Source organism: Microcaecilia unicolor, chromosome 5 (genome assembly GCF_901765095.1).
Source record: "Microcaecilia unicolor chromosome 5, aMicUni1.1, whole genome shotgun sequence".
Classification (NCBI taxonomy): Eukaryota; Metazoa; Chordata; class Amphibia; order Gymnophiona; family Siphonopidae; genus Microcaecilia; species Microcaecilia unicolor.
Window position 1 is genome coordinate 362,367,041 of NC_044035.1, and position 21,088 is coordinate 362,388,128.

Below are 21,088 nucleotides of genomic sequence, written 5' to 3' on the forward strand. Positions count from 1 at the left end.
TCCTAAATGGCAGCAGGATAATACTCATGCTATAGTTTGTGCACTATAGGGATAATTCCAGAAGGAGCCGTCTTGTTTTAGATGGCAGGAAGGCATGTGAATGGCAGTATTCTAGTCATTTATGTGTGTATGTGGTCTATATTTATTTATTTATTATTACATTTGTACCCCGCGCTTTCCCACACATGGCAGGCTCAATGCGGCTTACATAGTAACATTAAAAAGAAATACAAGTCGTACTTTGCATTACCGCCAGGTAATGCAAAGTAGTGCCAATTAACAGCAATTAGAGCCAATAATTGGTTCCAAGTTTCCAAGTTTATTCGGGGCTTTTACCTATCATACAAATGTCTAGGCAGCTTGCATAATATAGGTAATAGAGGAAGAAGGAGATAACTTACAAAATTATACAGCAAATAGAGACCACAGCAGGGCAATCATTAGCCACAGCCATCTGAAAATAGAAAAGTCTTAAGAGCAGAAGAAAATTCCTGAAGGGAGGGACAACTTTGAATGAAGGGTAGGCTATTCCAAAGGACAGCCTTGCACAGAGAAGATGGCGTGTGACAGCACACAAACAGGAGGAGCTTGGAGCAAACATTGTTATGTGCAGCTTTGTGAAGGGGGATTATGTGGCAGTTAACGCCAATTAGTATCTACTTTTTAAATTACATTACTGCACAGCTGACCTTATTCTATTAATTGTGCGCATATATTTGCATGCTAGTCACAAATTTGGGTATGCAACTTTATAGAATTAGGAGAAGAATGTTTTCCTCATTATAGTCATCTTTTCGAAAATTAAATGCCGCTACAGTGGATTTCTTTTGTGGGTTCATCGCTGATAGTAGCTCAAACTTGATCATGTTATGATCACTGTTGCCCAGGGGACTCAACTCTGCCACCTCTCACATTATACCACAGATGGGGCATATATTATGATTTATTTAGAAAAAAATCGAAACTATATATATGTGGCAAATTGCAAAGCACTTAAAAAAATAGATTATCACCAAATATATACACAGATATATGATTATCCAAACGGACTATCTAAATGAGTGATCACACACTAATCACAAAACTGATATCCTGCTGATTATGAAACTATACCACTAACCTGACTTGTGTAAAACACTTAGCAGCTAATGATTCACTGACCACCAATCTATCACAGATAAAACTGTGGACTGACTATCTCCCTGACCATAGGTAGTATATCCAGTTATCTCACCTTTCTGTCTGGCAGACTTCCAATGGTAAAGAAACAGATTCCTCCTCTGAGACTCGAGCTGAAGCCCCCAGCGAGTCTCTCAGTCCAGGAATAAAGTCCAAGGTCTGTATTCTGAATACAGATGGCGCAGTCTTTCGGGGAGGCCGTGTATTGTAGCTGAGCTAACCTTGTGACTTTGTAACAAGGCATGCAGTTCACTAGTGTAGGAAATCAGTCTCTCTCTCTCTCTCTCTCTCTCTCTCCGAGCCTTCTATCTTTTTAGCCAGTCTTCTGGTTTTCTCTTCAGTCCAACTTTGGCATCCATCTGGGTCAGATGATACCCATAGACCAATCACAAGTGGCATAATAATGACCAGCCAAATTCATGGTCATGAAGAGAGGCTTTGTAATTAGCAAAGAAACTGTTATCAGATGAGCAAACCTCCCTCTTGACTCTCATTAAAACTGGGAGCCATGGTCTCCGTGAAGTACGCTCCTCCGCTCTTCCCAGGAGATAACTGGAGGCTAGGTTGCAGTAAACAACATGTCCTTGGATGAAGTCATCATGGTATGCCCAGCACTAATTTTCCTTTTGTAGAAAAGCTGGTGGTTTTTTTCCCAGCATTCTAGGTGAAGCACCTCATCTACACCGGTGGATAACAGTTGTTCTTTTTGTGCTGGTTTTTTCATGTTTCTCAAGATTGATGTGAACAAACATCCACTGTAGTACTAGCATTCCATTATACGGTTGATGGAAAAAGAAGCCAGCAGATCAATATAACATCAAAAAGATTTTATTGAAGATACCGCAGGTTTGACAGCAGTGCATCTGCTTGCGTTGTGTTAAGAGTCACATCATTTTAGGCATCTGCTGTATGCGCTGTTTTTTTTCCAATCTATTATACACCACAAGTTTTCCGTTTTTAGAGTTGCTCCTTTCAGAAGGTTTCAAATTAGCCCCTGACGCAGTCCTTGGTGGGCGAAACATGGCCTGTGTCGGGCAATTTGTTTACATGCGGTATCTTCAATAAAATCTTTTTGATGTTATATTGATCTGCTGGCTTCTTGTTCCATATTGGATTTTGCAGATCGTTTGCCTTGTTGTTTTATGGGACCATTATACGGTTGATACCATAGCCCCTGACGCAGCCCTTTGGGCGAAACACGGCCTGTGTCAGGGCAACATTCTGGTATATGGTACTACTAATAAAGTTTTTAATATCTCTCACTGATCTGCTGTTGTGTTTTCCACAATACTCCTACACCTTTGCAGGTGGACATGTGCATGTCCCAGAGTGGGTGGAGTTCACAGGTATGCATGCAAATGATAGAATTCTTTCATTGACATGTCTACATGCTAACATCGAGCCATGGGCATTTGTACCAGCTATAGGGCCATTTGTACTAGAATTCTTTACAGAAAAGTAAGTGTGTTATAGAATTCTCCTCCACATATTTGGAAAGCCTGCAAGCCTGTTGTGTCATTTGCTTTGTGTGTGACAGTTTATGGTTTATTAGATTTCCATTTCCTCCCTCATCCTTTGTGTGCATTGCTCTCGCTCAGATTTAGTGTGCTGTTTATGTACCTTTGAGGAAATTCTGTAAATAGCACACAAATTTCTGCACACAAAATTCTGGGCTATTCTGAGATGTGCTAATTGGGTGCTAACTATCAATTATTTCCATGAATTGACAGTATTTTTGATTTGCGTGCGCATCTTGCTAAGCACAATTCTAGAAAGATTCACATGCAAATCTTATAGCATGCAACTCAGCAGGGGGTGTGGCCATGGGAGGAGTATGGGCGAGTCAGGGGCATTCACTAAAGATGCATTTAGTATTACTGAATACGAGGGATCCGTGCCTTACTTACGCGACAAGATTTACACCAGGTTTCAGTTGGTGTAAATCCTCGTCCTTAAAGTTGGGCAGGAATCCCTGTGCTACACGCTATTCTGTGAAAGGGCAGCCATCTCGGAAAGCCCATTATAGAATACTGTTCCGAGCGCCATATACTGAATCCTGCCCCTTGTGCTTAATATGCACCGGAGTCTCAGGGTTTCTTTTACATTTAGCAAATTGATGCTATATATTTTCTTTATTCAGATATTCTAAGGCTGGAGCAAGAGGTACAGAACCTGCACAAGGACATTGTCACAGAGGTGCAGAACAGGCAACAGCAGCAAATCCTTCAGCTGGAGGCTGAGTTGAGTGAAGCCCACAGACTGTGCACACAGAAAGAGGAGGTGAGATTCAGAGCACAGGAGACAGAGAACAAAAGAAAGAAAGTATGAAAGACTGAGAACAAAAGACACAATGTGCATTAATGAGACAGAAACTGCTTTTGCTGCTAGGGAATCTAGACTTGTCAGTGTGGGTTTGCTGGCAAGTTTTCTGTTTGAAAACTTGGGGAAAAGAGAGATTGTGATTAAATTGTGTTCAGACAGCCCAAAGGGAACAGGTTAAAATTTGTTGTTTAAAAGCTAACAGGAAGTTCAAATTAAAAGTCCTTAAAACCAGTATTCAGTGGGATAGACAGTATGTAATTTCAAACATCAAATTTAAGTGCTGTCAAATTATATATATATTTAGTGGTACTACCCAGTTAGGTAGAGGCAATGAACATATGGCTATAAATAGCACATCCAGGGTAGACATTTCACTTATAACTGCTTTAAGAACATAAAATAAGGTTTGCCATACTGGGACAGACGGAAGATCCATCAAGCCCAGCATTTTGTTTCCAACAGTGGCCAATCCAGGTTACAAGTACCTGGCAAGATCCCAGAACAGTACAATACATTTTATGCTGCTTATCCCAGAAATAAGCAGTGGATTTTCCCCAAGTTCATCTTAATAATGGCTTATGGACCTTTCTTTTAGGAAGTTACCCAAATCTTTTTTAAACCCCACTGAGCTTGTACCACATTCTCTGGCAACGAATTCCCGAGTTTAATTACACATTGAGTGAAGAAATATATTCTCCAATTTGTTTCAAATTTACTACTTTGTAGCTTTGTTACTTTGCCCTGTAGTTCTAGTATTTTTGGAAAGAGTATAAACAAGCGATTCACATCTACCTATTCCACTCCACTCATTACTTTATTGACCTCTATCATATCTCCATCTTTTCTCCTAGTCGCTTTACCTTTCCTATTGTGCAGCTTTTGGACCTGGCAGTACCATGCGATGGTCATTAATGGAGTGAAGTAAATGCGTGGGAGGATAAGGGATGGTCAAAGAGGTCCCAGACAAAAAGCTGTGAAAAGTGAGCAGAAGAATCTTATATTGGATCCTCTAGGAGATAGGGAGCCACTGAAGTTTTCGGAAGAGAGGTGCTGCTCTTGGCTGTTAAGGCATTAGGTCTGAGGACTGGTGGGAGGAAAAACCAAGAGGCAAAAGGTTTGAATTTTGTTGCAGGCTTTATAGCCCTGCAAAATTCCCTCCAAGAAAAACTCCTCCTTTCATTATAATAACTGATTCCTTTACTCCTCCCTACGGAAAGGGAAGAGAGACTATCATTGCTCTTCTTTACTCGGTGATCAGTAATATCACTGAATGCACAATTCAGGCTTCTATTGATGGAGGCTGTGGGACTTTTCTAGCTCACAGTGGAACCAGTGTGAAAATCCCTCAGACTCTACATTTGCATTTGATATGTGCATAAATCAGCACTTAGACATTTATGCAAGATAAACATCTAACATAGAAAATGATGACGGATAAAGGCCATATGGACTATCCAGTCTACCCATTTATATCATCCAGTGTTTCTTCATCCCCCTAAGAGATCCTCCATGCCTAAGAAATTCCCATTTTACAAATCCAGGATATGCATGTCTCAAACCTAGGTATGTGGAAATAGCAAGGAGGCATGGTCTTGGCATGTTTGGGGAGGGACAAGGGCGTAGCAAGATCATAGACATTTATTTCCCATTTCAGATGGGAACTAAACATTTATGTTCTAAAAGATTGATGTTGAGAGTTATACCTGCTACCAAGCACGTTTATGAGTTGATAAACAGCTGCTATTGAGCAGAACTCTACTGGAGGAATTGGGATTGGTTTTCCCCTTCATTCGGCTGTCATTTTTGTTCCCCCGCAAATGCCAAACTGGCAAGGGAAAGTGGTCACTGTGACAGCATCAGGATAATACTTTCTTATATTTCTAAGGCTGTAAAAGATAACTGGTTATGTAATGGCACATCACCATTGTACAACATACCCAGTGAAGTGATTGAATATTAGCAAATTTAAGAGGATTGTGAAAAATTGCAAGAGGAGAGACTGGGCATCTAAATGGCAGATGACGTTTAACCAACGTCACCACTCTGTATTTCCCTACCGGAAATGGCGATCGCCATCACGGTACAATGTAAGCCACATTGAGCCTGCAAATAGGTGGGAAAATGTGGGATACAAATGCAACAAATAAAATAATGTGAGCAAGTGCAAAGTGGTGTATGTGGGAAAGAGGAACCTGAACTATAGCTATGTAATGCAAGGTTCACATTAGGAGTCACCAACCAAGAAAAGGAATCTAGGTGTCGTCGTTGATGATATGTTGAAACCTTCTGCTCAGTGTGCAGCAGCAGCTAAGAAAGCACATAGAATGTTAGGAATTATTAGGGAAGGAATGGTAATCTTTTGGTTAGCTGCGTTAATTTATGACAGATATATCTGGAGTCTGTCTCTACTATTGTGCTTACTCCTATTTCCAAGTCTCCTAGTGTAGATCTATCTGTGGTTGATAATTATTAACCTGTGGCTGGGATTCCATGGATTGCTAAGCTTCTGGAGTTTTTGATTTATTCGCAACTTCATGAGTGTTGGCACTATACACAGCATGGGTTTTGACACCTACATAGTACTGAGACTGTTTTACTTTCTTTGACTTCTGAGTAAAGGAGGTCAGGCTGTTTTACTTCAGTTTGATATTTGTGTAGCCTTTGATGCTATTGACCATTCTCTAATGCTTCATAGGCTTCTGAGTTGGGCATTGGTGGACGAGTATTAAAACGTTTTTCAAAGCTTTTGGAGAAAAGATCATATTTGGTTTCTAAGAATGGAGTTTTTTTGATCCTGGGATCCTTGGCTGCGAGGCGCCTCAGGGGTCCCATTGTTCCCTTTGTTATTTAATATCTATATGAAACCATTAGGTACCTGGATAACATGTCTTGGGCAACTGCGAATGGTATCTCTTTCCTCTGTCCTGTTTCAGATACTTTAAACAATACACTATCTATGTTAAAAACATTAATTGATTCATGGGCCAGTGCTAATTTTTTAAAGCTGAATAAACAAACTGCATTGTCTGATTTGGGGATTATGATATATTATTCTCCCCCCCCCCCCCCCCCCCCCCACCTAAGTTTCTGAGGTTAGATACAGGTGAAATTTTACAGATTTCTAATAGTTCAAAGGTGTTAGGGGTTATACTAGACTGTAAACTCTTCTTCAAGGAGCAAATCACAGCATTGGTAAAAAAAGGTTTATTTTCCAACTACGTCAATTAAGAGCAATTAGATCTATTTTAAATGTGGAATGTTTTTACAGCATTGCTCAGTCAGTCCTCTTACTATAGACTATTGTAACTCACTGTATGGGGAGGACTGACAGTGAAATTAGAAACATGAAAGCAGATAAGGGCCAAAAGGTCCATCCAGTCTGCCCGTCCTCAGTAACCACTAACTCCTCCTTTTCCTAAGAGATCCCATGTGCCTGTCCCACGCTTTCTTAAATTCTGACGCAGTTCTCGTTTCCACTACCTCCACCGGGAGGCCATTCCACGCATCCTTTCCGTGGAATAGTATTTTCTTAGATTCCATCCTTTCCGTGAAATAGTATTTTCTTAGATTCCTCTTAAGCCAATGTCCTCTTAATTTCATCGTATGCCCCATTCCAGAGTTTTCCTTCCCTTGAAAAAGGTTCACCGCCTGTACATTAACACCACTGAGGTATTTAGACATCTCTATCATATCCTGCCTCTCTTCTGCTTCAAAATACTGCTGCAAGATTGATTTAACGAGTCAGCAGATTTGAGAGAGTAACCCCTATTCTTGAGAAATTGCATTGTCTTCCAATTTATTCCCATATCAAGTTTAAAATAAGTTCTGTGATTTTTAAGAGTTTGCCAGGGCAAAATTTGGTTTGTCTTGCTAACTATTTCATTTTAATGTTTACGGGGTGAATTTGTCATTCAGTTTGTCGTAATTCTCTGTTGTTTCCAAGCTTTAAGGGGGTTAAAATTAAAGGCTACTTAACTCATTCTTTCCAATACTTAGGAATACAAATTTGGAATAGTATTCAGTATCAAGTTCAGTCTATCCAATCTTATTTATTGTTTAGAAAACAACTGAAAGCTCTTCTATTCTATGATACTCATCTTGTTTCATATTCTACAATGTTGTTTTGTAATTCCATCTAAATGAGATGTTTCTTATCTTGTAAACCACGATGAATCCTAGTGGAGATATGGTGGAATATAAGCTATGAATAGAATAGAAAGCAAAACTGAGAATATTATAATGCAGTCTTGGTCATTGCATCTCAAAAAAGATATAGCGGAATTAGTAAACGTATAGAGAAGAGTGACGAAAATGACAAAGGGGATGGGACGACTTCTCTTTGAGGAAAGACTAAAAATACTAAGAGTCTTCAATTTGGAGAAGAAATGGCTGAGGCTATGGTAGAGGTCTATAAAATACTGAGTGGAGTGGAACAACTGAGTGGAGTGGGTCGACATGAATAACTTGTTTACTCTTACCAAAAGTACTAGGTTAGGGGGCATATTTCTTCACTCAATGTGTAATTAAACTCTGGAATTCTTTGCCAGAGAACGTGGTAAAAGCAATTAGCGGGGTTTAAAAAAGGTTTGACTAACTTCCTAAAAGAAAAGTCCATAAACCATTATTAAAATGTACTTGGTTAAAATCTACTGCTTATTTCTAGTATAAATTACTGCCAACTTATGCAGCTTACTCCACTCAATGTAACTACTACCAACAAAAAATAAGCAGAGTGCTAAGGGAGAATTATATGGTGGAGTTTGTAGGTAAAGTCTGATAAACATGCAGCAGTTATCGTTTAGTATCTATTATGCTGCTTAGTTATAATCATAGACTGTTACCCACCGTCCTACCATTAAATGAGCTACCTAGCACGCTTATTTGTTACTTTTTTTCTTATATTTTTATAAAGCATGCCATTTGGCTCTTATATTATAATTATAGCTGATGGCGTAAGGGATCAGTCACTTATCTGTATGCCTATGCAGCAGCACACCCCAATAGGAGCCTGTTTCGCCCTCCTGGCTTTCTCAAGGGGTACTCTTCGTGCTGTTTCTATAAGAAAATATAGCAAACAAATATGTCATCCCTTATCCTTATGCCGCTCCCTTTTGTAGCCTAAAATATTTGTCAAAGTTCAGGACTCACCAGGCAATCAGTTTGTTCTCGTCTGCCATCTATCAATGCTTGCAAAATGGCAGCAGCGTCTTTTTAAAATCCTACCTTACCGGAAACAGCTGATCTAACCAATTGTGTTTCACATAAAGCAGGTCCACTGGATGTAAGTATTGAGACCATTTGGTTCCAGCGTATTTAGATGATAAATCCAATAAGTTTCCCGTTGTAGTAGCTGTCTATTATGGTCACCCCCTCCCAGACAACACTGGGATATTATTAAAACCCATTCTGTGTTTTCGCAGTGTGATTTGTGCACTGCCTTCTCTAGAGGAAGGAATCTTAAAGAACTGCTCAGTCCGGCAGAACTTTTTGAACCTGATATTGACGGACAATGCGAACCTATAGGACATTTTAAATGTATGAAGAAGAACTGCAAAACTTGTGATATCACAGTTGAAATTTGATCTTTTGTACATGACGGGAAAAGTTACTATTTGAAGCATTATACTACCTGCCGCACACGCGGAGTTATCTACTGTATAGTATGCCCTTGTGGTAAAAAGTATGTTGGTAAAACCAGCAGATCTTTACACGAGCGTATGGTTGAACATCGTTCTCGTATAATAGCTCAAGTACCGGGTCCCCCTCTAGTGCAGCATTGCATGCAATTTAACCATCAAGTGGAGGCCCTACAAGTCATGGTTATTGATCACATCAGTCCGGCTCCCAGAGGGGGTGCCCATAATAGACAGCTACTACAACGGGAAACTTATTGGATTTATCATCTAAATACGCTGGAACCAAATGGTCTCAATACTTACATCCAGTGGACCTGCTTTATGTGAAACACAATTGGTTAGATCAGCTGTTTCCGGTAAGGTAGGATTTTAAAAAGACGCTGCTGCCATTTTGCAAGCATTGATAGATGGCAGACGAGAACAAACTGATTGCCTGGTGAGTCCTGAACTTTGACAAATATTTTAGGCTACAAAAGGGAGCGGCATAAGGATAAGGGATGACATATTTGTTTGCTATATTTTCTTATAGAAACAGCACAAAGAGTACCCCTTGAGAAAGCCAGGAGGGCGAAACAGGCTCCTATTGGGGTGTGCTGCTGCATAGGCATACAGATAAGTGACTGATCCCTTACGCCATCAGCTATAATTATAATATAAGAGCCAAATGGCATGCTTTATAAAAATATAAGAAAAAAAGTAACAAATAAGCGTGCTAGGTAGCTCATTTAATGGTAGGACGGTGGGTAACAGTCTATGATTATAACTAAGCAGCATAATAGATACTAAACGATAACTGCTGCATGTTTATCAGACTTTACCTACAAACTCCACCATATAATTCTCCCTTAGCACTCTGCTTATTTTTTGTTGGTATTTCTAGTATAAGCAGCATAAAATGTATTGCACTGTTTTGGTACTTGTGACCTGGATTGGCCACTATTGGAAACAGGATGCTGGGCTTGATGGACCTGTCTGTCCCATTGTGGCAACGCTTTTATTCTTAGCTTCTTAAAGCAGTTATAAGTGAAATGTCTGTTTTACTCTTTTGGGATCTTGTCAGGTACTTGTGACCTGGCCTGGCCACTGTTGGAAACAGGATACTTGGCTTGATAGACCTTAGTCTGTCCCAGTATGGAACTTGTAACTCTAGGGTATAACATTCATCAAATATCAAATTCTCTAGTTGTGTCTTCACAACCTTTTGAAATTATTGGCATATAGATTGCCTACATATTTCCCATATTGGAATTTTTTGTTATTGGTTCAATTCTTTTTAATCTTATATTCAATAATCCACTTGCTCAAAACATCATACACCATTATATGAATGATATCAATAACGTCAAAGAGGGGGAAAAAGTTGACTTTAAAAAGCAGGGTATAAAGTTCCACTAGTTTAAGGTAAGTATTTTCAACCCAGTCCTTGGTACACACTCAGCTAGTCAGATGTTCAGGATACCCACAATAAGTATGCATGAGATAGAGTTGTATTAAATAAATTCCCTTCTGATATCCAATGAATCTTATAGATATCAGCAAAATCTAGCCAAAACATAAAGATAAATGTGTTGGACAATGAACCTTGGCAGTACCGCACTGCGCCCACAGACTCTTGCGTAGAGACTTACTCAGATCGTCATTGGATCAATGGCCGCCACCTTCCTATATTGTTGTTTTAACATCTAAATTTAATTCGGTAACTAATTTATTTATTTTACTTAGTACTCATCTTAAAATGAGAGCTCTTGGTCTAGTCGGCTTACAGAATTTTGGATGTTAAAACAACAATATAGGAAGGTGGCGGTCACTGAACCGATGACAATTTGAGTATGTAAGTCTCTTCGCAAGAGTCTGTGGGCGAAGTGCGGTACTGCCGAGGTTCATTGTCCAACATATTTATCTTTATCTTTTGGCTGGATTTTGCTGATATCTATAAGATTCATTGGATATCTGAAGGGAGTTTATTTTGTACAAACCCAGCATATATTGTATTTTGAAGCCCATTTTTGGTTGATGAGATAGAGTTGTATGCGCTACCTCCATTCTTGTGGCTGTGACCCCATGATTGCGGCCAAATAAAATTGTGTAACTCCCCTGGTGATGCAGAAACATAGAAACATACATAACGAGATATTTAAGTCTGTTCCCATATACTTTATGATAAAGACCACTGACCATTTTAGTAGCTGCCCTCTGGACCAACTCCATCCTATTTATATCTTTTGAAGGTGCGGTCTTCAGAATTGTACATTCCTCTCTATATGCACCCAAGAACGCTTCTAGCTTTTACCATTGTCTTTTCTACCTGTTTAGCCACAAAAGATCATTACATATGATCACAACCTCTTTCGTGTACAAACATTCATCACCCCCTAAACTGTACTGTTTCCTTGGGTTTGTGCAGCCCAAATGCATCACCCTGCATTTTTTAGCCTTAAATCTTACCTGCCAAATTCCAGACCATTCTTCAAGCTTCGCTAGGTCCCTCCAGCCTGTTATCCACACCATAAGGAGCCCTTTTGCAGATTTTGTTGTCATCTGCAAATATGGAGAGAGATTTTGTGGCTGCCGCAGGTGATGACTGCTATAAAATATGTCTTTAACGTTAGAGAAATGTCTAATTTGAATTCCACAATGTGGAGAAAAGAGAGAGATGGATCGGAAAGTCTACTGAACTCTACAGCTTTACATTTGATTATGTGGATATCCTGAAAACCTGACAGGCTGGTTTGGGGATCACTGATCTACATGAACCTTATTCAGGCTTTAACCGTGAGACTGGATTTAAAAAAAGCAGAGGAGCCAAGAAGATGTTAAAAAGGATGGAGGCCAGAAGACAGCCTTGATGTACCCCACTGCAATAAAGCTTGTGCCTGAGATAGGCTGTAACTTGAGAATACTCTAAAAGTGCTTGAACCAATTTAGTACCAGTGCAGTGATGCCTATTGCCTGAAGACCTTGAATAAACATATAGCAAGAATTCTCAACCCAATCCTTAGGACACACCTAGCCAGTCAGTTTTTCAGAATATCCACAATGAATATGCCTGTTAGTTTTGTAAACTGCCCTGCTGTCACTCCACTAAGGGTGGTATATTAAGTCCATAAACAAAGTTAATAGCAATAAACAGTACAGTGAGTAGACGAGAAGAGGAACAACATGAGTGTCCATATCACCACTGCCAATCTTCCTCACATTGCCACTCCAGGGAAAGTGAGGGAAAACAAATGTTTTTTCACGGCTGCCTTAAATCTTAGGAAAGATAATTCTTTATAGATTGAGAGATAGTGTGCATACCATAATGCTGGAGATAGAAAAATGCACTTTCAAAAAACAGATGTAATACATAAACGATGTTCAGAACTTGAACAAAGAGCTCTCTGGAGGGTATAAGGTGTAATGGTTGTTGCTAGGTATGAAGGTGTCTCAGTATGGAGAGCTTTATAAGTCAGGATCAAGATTTTGTGGTTTATCCTGTATTTAACTGTGAGACTGTAATGTTGAATGAGTAGGTGAATAATTCGGTCAAAGGGTTTGCATGAGATTGAAGTCAAAAGTGGTATTTTGAATGGACTGAACTCTTTCTAGGAGAGAGGAACGAAGGCCTGTGTGTATTGAATTGCAATAGTCAAGTCTAGATGTTACTAACATATAACGTGGCACAGGCAGGATAATTAATGCAATTGCGAACTGAATGGATAAGAGTGTTGAAGCATGATTTTGAGACTGCAGAGACCTGTTGATGGAAGGAAAGTTGGTAGTCGAAGTGAAAACCTGCATATCAAAACAAATCAACCAATGTCAATGATGTTCCCTGCTTAGAATGGAGGTATGCATGCAAATTTATCTCATGCATATTCACTGTTCGGTATCCTGAATATCTGGCTGGCTATGGGTGTCCCGAGGACTATGTCGAGAACCACTGATTTATATTGTTGATAAGCTTCAATCAAGAACTGGGTTCAGTTTCTGCTTCAGCTCCTTGTGACTGTGGACAAGTCACTTAACCCTCCATCGCCACAGGTACAAAATAAGTACCTTATAGAGGGGCGGCCGACCATTAGGCCACCTGAGGTGCGGGCCTCAGGTAGCACTCTTTCAGAGTGGCATCTCCCCCTTCCTTGCTCCACCCCATTCCCTGAGTTTACCTTCTTTCTTCATGTTTCAAAATCTGGCGACAGCTGGCATGATTCCCATACGCTGCCCTTCCGCCAGTACCTGCCTTTTCTATTTACTGTGGGCCGCCTTTCTGATGTAACTTTCTGTTTCCTCAGAGGTTGCCTCAGTAGAGAAGAGTGTTAAATATTTTATGTCTTTTTACCACCATCCCAATGTTTATACGTATCTCATCCAAAGATTGGAATGATAAAAGACCAAGGTCACGTATGAGAAAAGTAATTCATTTATTAACTTACCAATAAAGTATACAGAATTAATATAAAGTTTTTCTCATAGGAGTACAATTCTGCTTATACAAAAGTATTGGCTGAAAACTGCCTCCGCTGACACACACATACCTCCCCCTACCCAGGGACCTGCATACTGCCGCGATGGACCCGAGTATGACATTTCAGGCTGGCAAAAAAAGTTTTTAAAGTTGTTTTTTTTCAGGGTGGGAGGGGGTTAGTGATTACTGGGGGAGTCAGGGAGGGTCATCCCCGATGCCCTCCGGTGGTCATCTGGTCAGTTCGGGCACCTTTTTGAGGCTTGGTCGTAAGAAAAAATGGACCAAGTAAAGTCGCTCAAGTGCTCGTCAGGGACACCCTTCTTTTTTCCCTTATTGGTCGAGGATGCCCATCTGTTAGGCACGCCCCAGTCCCTCCGACACGCCTCCGGGAACTTTGGTCGTCCCCGCGACAGGAAGCAGTTGGGGACGCCCAAAATCAGCTTTCAATTATGCCGATTTGGGCGACCCTGAGAGAAGGAAGCCCATCTCCCGATTTGTGTCGAAAGATGGGCGCCTTTCTCTTTCGAAAATAAGCCTGATGGCCAACTTATAAATAAACTGAGTGCCTTTGGTATAAACCCTAAAGTGATTAACTGGGTTAGGAATTGGTTGAGTAGAAGATGACAAATGATTTGCACTCCTCACTGGCTCCATTTGTTTACGAAGCATTTGTTGTTATTCTTTTATAGGCTTGGCTACCCTGCCCACTTTAATAAGATACAGGTAATAACTTCTCACACAAAACAGAAAATGCAACTTCACAGACTCCAAAAGTTCAGACCAAGAACCCAGAAATAGCAAAAAAAAAACAACAAAAATTTGACTTAGTGGGTGACGGTGGACAGTAAATAATTTTGAGACCTGTATTCTTCATGTCTCTAGGCAGTCCAGAAGAGAGATAAGCTCCTGAAGAAATCAGAATCTGATCTCCTGCAGGCACGGAGCTCCCTGAAAGGAAAGTCTCTGGAAATACAAAAGAAAAGCTTGGCTGCTGAGGGCCTTGGTCAGGGTGTGCTGCATCTGCAGAAGGAAAAGGAGCAAAAAGAGAAAGAGAATCAATCCCTGAAACAGGAGATTCATCAGCTGAAGGAGGATCTGCAGGAGAGTCACAAACAGTATCAGCAAGTGGGTAAGAGTCAGAAGCAAGCCAGGACAGATAGAAAGGTTACCAGCACTCAGGGGCTGCTGCACTATAGCGTGCTAAGCTTTGTATGGAGGTTAGCTCAAGCTTTGGCACATAATTTTATGCGTACTCTATTTAAAAAGGAGTTTTGTGCTGGAGCTAAACACATTTATATTCATGTTAATGAAGATATTAGCTGTTCTGTGAGGATGCAGAGAAGTACACAGAAGGCAAAGATGCTGAGTACAACACTGGGGCTTTAACACAAGGGCTGAAGAGATGTGAAACATCATTAGTGAGGATTTCATGCCTGTTTTTTTCTCTTTGCTGCTGCTGCTGCTGCTGCAAGTATAAGGAGCCACAACATTTTTGTCTTCCATGAAGCACGTATGCTGAAAACACAGTAAAGTGCTGGACGGTTGACAAATGGGTATCGGCAATCATCGGACTGCATGCATATACATCTACACATATGCTGGAATGCTACTCTGCACACTATATTGTGAATAATTGTGAAAGTAGTAAAACTTTCACCCAAAACATATAAGTCGGATCATCAGATGGCAAATACAGCGATATAATTTCACCCTGAATTTTCACCAGAATTCTTCATTGATCCATTTTCAAAAGTCCAGTTTTCTAAGAGATCCAACTCATAGTAACGTTGTGAATGTAAGAAGATATCAAGACCTGCACAGCCCATCTAGTCTGCCCAACATGGTGGCCAGAGTTGTACAGGTGCCAATTCTTCATCATTAAGCACTGGTATACTTAGGGGCTCATTTTCAAAAGACAAAACGTCTCAAAAATGGCATAAAGTGGCATTTGGATGTTTTTCTCCGCTAGGGACATTTGAAAATGGATCAATGAGGAATTGGGGTGAAAATTCAGTGTGAAATTATGTTGCTGTATTCACCTTCTGATGATCTGACTCAAATTAAAGAAGTTATGGGGCATTGCTGCTTTGTGCATAACACAGAATAATGTTCTAGCATATGAGCAAACATATGCACATGGAATCCAACTAGTGCTGATACTGCATTTTGTGCACTGGACCTAGTTTCCACCAGCATAGACCGTGTGTATATGTCTCTGGTGTGCTATTCCATGTTAGATCCAAACAGGCCAAGCACAAAAATATATGCTATTTGCTTTCAACACTAGGGAGCAAATTGTGTTATGTTTGTGATAGGAAACTGTTCAGTGAGCTTTATGTACAGCATACCTGCCAAGTCTCCCACATTCAGCGGGAGATTCCCACTTTGGCGGGTCATCTACCACACTCCCACCAAAGCGGGAAAGTCTCCCGCTAAGATCTGCCATCACTGACACTGCCACTGCTTCCGCTGCTTCTCTCTTGAGCAGCTGCAGCCGTTGCAAAAGAAGAAAAACAAGCGCGGGGTCGCAGCAGCTTTCAGGCATGCACTGTCGACTCTGTCAGTCCTCTGCCCCCGGAACGGGAAATTTACATCAGTGGAGGCAGAGGACAGCAGAGCCGACAGCGTATGCCTGAAGACTGCTGCGGCCCCGCGCTTGTTTTTCTTCTTTTGCTGACACCACTGCTGCAACATAGGGAGGGAGAGAGGAAACATGGGGTACTGGGTGGAAAGGGTGTCCAGGTGGAGGCAGGAGGTGATAAATGGAGAGAGCAGAGGGGAGAAAAAGAAAGAAGAGTGAGGACACTGGAGGATACAGAGAGAGAGAGATGGGGAGAGAAAGAGGGGTCATGGAAAGGGCAGGGATAAGACAAGCTGCAGGGAAGAAGGAAGGGGAGCAAGGGGGAGACCTCAGATGGAGAGAGAAAGAGGAGAAATGCTGGATGAAAGGAGGGAGACGAAAAATGCTAGAAGGAGGGGGCAGAAAGAGGGAAGATGCTGGATAGAAGAGGGGTAAAGAGAGAGGGAGAGGGGACATGAAAAAGGGCAGAAGAGAGAAAGAAGCTGCTGGGGAAGAAGCATGGGGAGAAACTGGGGGAGACCCTAGCTGGTCAAATGGAGAAATGTTGGATGAAAGGAGGGATAGAGAGGGAAATAGTGGAAAGAGGGGGCAGGAAGAGGGAAGACGCTGGATGGAAGGGTAGGGAGAGAAAGAGGAAAGACACTGGAAGGATGGGGAGAGAGAGAGGACATGCTGAATGGAAAGGGGTAGAAAGAGAGAACTGTCTAGAAGGAAGAGGAGATAGAGGGAGACAATGGATTGAAGGATTGGTGGAAGGATGGGGAGAGAAAGAGGGATGATTCTGGATGGAAGGGTATGAGAGAAAGAGAGAAGGTGCTGGATGGAAGGATATGAAGAGAAAGAGGAGACGCTGGATGGAAGGAAGCAGAGAGAAAGAGGGGGAGACACTGGAAGGATGGAGAGGAAGAGGGGAGATGCTGGATGGAAAGGGGGAAAGGACAGAGTTAGTGAAAAACTGGAGAATAAGAGGAAGGGGCATGGGGAGAACAAAAGTGAGGAAAAGATGAACTGCCATTGGTAGATGAAGTAAAACGAGGGAAATTTAAGAATGCATAGTAAGCATGAATTAAATCTGGACAAAGAGAGAGGCAGAAAAATAAATTGAAGAAGGCTAAGAAAAAGGAGAGAAAAATGACAAATGGACAGGAAACCCTGGCAAGAGAGTTACGAGAAGACAAAGGAAAGCAGAATCAAGAGACTGGGACCAATACAATTAGAAAAAGTAAATGGCCAGACAACAAAGGTACAGAAAATAATTTTATTTTTAATTTAGGATAAAGTAATGTGGTAGCTGTGTTAATAAAGATTAATAAATGCAAATAAAATACAAAATAGAAAATAAAGTGATACCTTCACTGATTTTAAAACATTTTTGACTAGCATTCAGAGACCAGCACTTCCTTCTGTGGAGGAGTAGCCTAGCCTAGTGGTTAGTGCAGTGGACTTTGATCCTGGGGAACTGAGTTCGATCGCCACTGCAGCTCCTTGTGACTCTGGGCAAGTCACTTAACCCTCCATTGCCCCTGGTACAAAATAAGTACCCGAATAGATGTAAACCGCTTTGAATGTAGTTGCAAAAACCTCAGAAAGGCGGTATATCAAGTCGCATTTCCCTTTCCCCTTTCCCTTTCTTCAGGTCAGAAGAGGATACCATAATAGCATTTTCTCTGAGGACAAGCAGGCTGCTTGTTCTCACATGTGGGTGACGTCCAACGGCAGCCCCAGATCAGAGATTTTCCTAGCAACAAACGTTTGCTAGCCCTCGCGTGCGCATGCACGACGCGCTTGTGCGACCGACTTCTCGCCCGCACGAGAGCGTGTTCCTCAGTCTTCTTTTTTCCACGGCTCAAGACGGCTGTTTATGGTCGTTCTGTGCCTCAAGGAGACCCCTCGCGCGTTTTTCACCGCTTTTTTCCTTTTGCAAAGTGTTCGGAAAGTTCTCCGTTCGTGTTCTTGTTTAAAAAACAAAACAACTTTTCCTTTATTCTTTAGTTTTTTCCCGTTAAGTTTTCTTTTGTTCGTCGGAGCGGTCCTTTTGGCAGCCTGTACGGGTTTTTCCCTGTTTTTGGTGCTCTCTTGTTGGCATCATCGCGAATTTTGATTTCGCCGGCATGATTTTTCCACCCATGTCATCGAAGTCTGCCAGCGGCTTCAAGAAGTGCACGCGGTGCAGCCAGACGATTTCGCTCACTGATAGGCACGTTTCGTGTCTTCAGTGTCTGGGGGCTGGTCATCGTCTCCAAGCCTGCACTCTGTCTTCTGTTGAAGAAGAGGACCCAGGCAGCAAGATTGGCTCAGTGGAACCTTTTGTTCAGAGCCTCGTCCGGTACTTCGACGCCCGCGGTACCGAGGTCATCGGAGGTATCGATGTTGTCGGAGGGTGCATCGTCATCGGGAGCGCAGGTGAGGGCTGTCCATTCCCCTGCTGGTAGCGGTGAGCCCTCGAGTAGGTATCCGCCTGCCTCGAGGGCTCCTGCGGTACAGACCCCCCGGGATTGCCCTGCTTCGGACCTGGCCCCGAGGAGGCGTTTGGATTCAATGTCCTCCTCTTCGGTATCGGGAGGTTCTGGTGACGTGCTTCATGCGAAGGCAAAGAAGCATCATCATTGGTCGCCTTCCCGTCACTGTACCAAGAGCTCCGGGACGCCAAAGGATTCGGCACCCTCTAAGCGTCGACGCCGGGAGGACACTCACCCTCCATTCAAGAGGTGTCGATGCGCTCTGCTTCAAAAGCCCGGTACCGCCTCCGTGCCCCAGGCAGATTCTGAGCTCGTCGCCGGTACCAGCCCCACTGCCTTCCTCGACAGTCGCTCTGAACGAGAGTCTCCGGGCCATCCTTCCAGGGATCCTGGAAGAGCTGCTACGCCCGTCCGCTCCGGTACCGGGGGTGCTTGCGCCTGCGGTGCCATTGAGTGAGGTGGCGGCTGGCTCATCGCCCGTGGTGAGGTCTCCGGTCCCGGTACCGCTTGCGGTACCTGCCTCGGCGGCCTCCCAGGCTGACTCTCCGACGACATCGATGGAGGGAGCTTCATCGCCGCCAGTGCGGGAGTATTCCTCTCGGCATACCCACCGTGGCCACATTTCCACGGAGTCAAGACGGGCCCAGCTTCGGACTCAAGTTCACGAACTGGTGTCCGATACCGATGGTGAGGCCTCGTAGGAAGCAGAGGAGGACACGAGATATTTCTCTGACAAGGAGTCTTGTGGTCTTCCCTCTGATCCTACTCCCTCTCCTGAAAGGCAGCTTTCTCCTCCTGAGAGTCTGTCTTTCGCGGCCTTTGTCCGGGACATGTTTATGGCCATTCCCTTCCCTGTGGTTACGGAGGATGAGCCAAGAGCCGAAATGTTTGAGCTTTTGGACTATCCTTCGCCACCTAAGGAATCGTCCACTGTACCCATGCATCATGTCCTCAAACAGACATTGCTGATGAACTGGGCGAAGCCGTTATCTAATCCCCACATTCCCAAGAAAATTGAATCCCAGTATCGGATCCATGGGGATCCAGAGTTAATGAGGACCTAGTTGCCCCATGACTCTGGTGTGGTGGATCTGGCCCTTAAGAAGGTCATGAGTTCTAGGGAGTAGGCTTCGGCGCCCCCGGGCCGTGACTCTAGAACCTTGGATTCTTTTGGGCGGAAGGCCTACCATTCTGCAATGCTCATTTCCAAAATCCAGTCATACCAGCTCTATATGAGCATTCATATGCGGAACAATGTGCGGCAGTTGGCGGACTTGGTAGACAAGCTCCCTTCTGAGCAGGCCAAGCCTTTTCAGCAGGTGGTTAGGCAGCTGAAGGCGTGTCATAAATTCCTGGCCAGGGGTGTTTACGACTCTTTTGATGTCGTGTCCAGGGCTGCTGCTCAAGGTGTGGTGATACGCAGACTCTCATGGCTGCGTGCCTCCGACCTGGAGAATAGACTCCAGCAGTGGATTGCGGATGCTCCTTGCCGGGGGGGGGGGGGGGGGGGGGGAAATAATATTTTTGGAGAAAGGGTCGAACAGGTGGTAGAGCAACTCCACCAGCGGGACACCACGTTCAACAAATTCTTCCACCAGGTGCCTTCAGCATCTACCTCACTGGTAGACGTTTTTATGGGGGAAAGAGGACTGTTCCCTATTCTTCTAATAAGCGTAGGTACAATCCTCCCTCTCACCAGCCTGCTGCTCAGGCTAAACCCCAGCACGCTCGTTCCTGTCAACAGTGTGCGCCTCAACAGGCCCCGGCAGCTCCCCAGCAAAAGCAAGGGACGAGCTTTTTGACTGGCTCCAGGAGAGCATAGCCGAAATCAAAGTGTCCGTGCTGGACGATCTGCCGGTCAAGGGGAGGTTAAAATTTTTTCACCAAAGGTGGCCTCTCGTTACCTCCGACCAGTGGGTTTTCCAAATAGTCCGGCTGGGATACTCCCTGAATTTGATCTCAAAACCTCCAAATTGTCCACCGGGAGCTCAGTCCTTCAGCTTCCGCCACAAGCAGGTACTTGCAGAGGAACTCTACGCCCTTCTCAGCGCCAATGCGGTCGAGCCCATGCCACCGGGGCAGGAAGGGTTGGGATTCTACTCCAGGTACTTCCTTGTGGAAAAGAAAACAGGGGGGATGCGTCCCATCCTAGACATAAGGGCCCTGAACAAATATCTGGTCCGAGAAAAGTTCAGGATGCTTTCCCTGGGCACCCTTCTTCCCATGATTCAGGCAAACGATTGGCTATGTTCTCTGGACTTAAAGGACGCTTACACTCACATCCCGATACTGCCAGCTCACAGTATCTTCGATTCCGTCTGGGAACATGGCATTTTCAGTATTGTGTGCTACCCTTTGGTCTCGCCTCTGCGCCCAGGGTGTTTACAAAATGCCTGGCTGCCGTAGCGGCGTCCCTACGCAGACTTGGAGTGCACGTGTTCCCTTATCTCGACGATTAGCTGGT

The 21,088-nt window shown here is 43.2% G+C and overlaps 1 protein-coding gene across 1 annotated transcript in view; it reads left to right on the top strand.

Annotated features, from left to right (window-relative positions):
• Nucleotides 1-21,088, top strand: part of PMFBP1 (polyamine modulated factor 1 binding protein 1) — a 151,446-nt gene that overhangs the window by 66,098 nt on the left and 64,260 nt on the right. The window contains exons 10-11 of the mRNA XM_030205073.1: nt 3,320-3,459; nt 14,467-14,713. Of these exons, the coding sequence (XP_030060933.1) occupies nt 3,320-3,459; nt 14,467-14,713 (387 nt within the window). The remainder of the gene's footprint in view (nt 1-3,319; nt 3,460-14,466; nt 14,714-21,088) is intronic.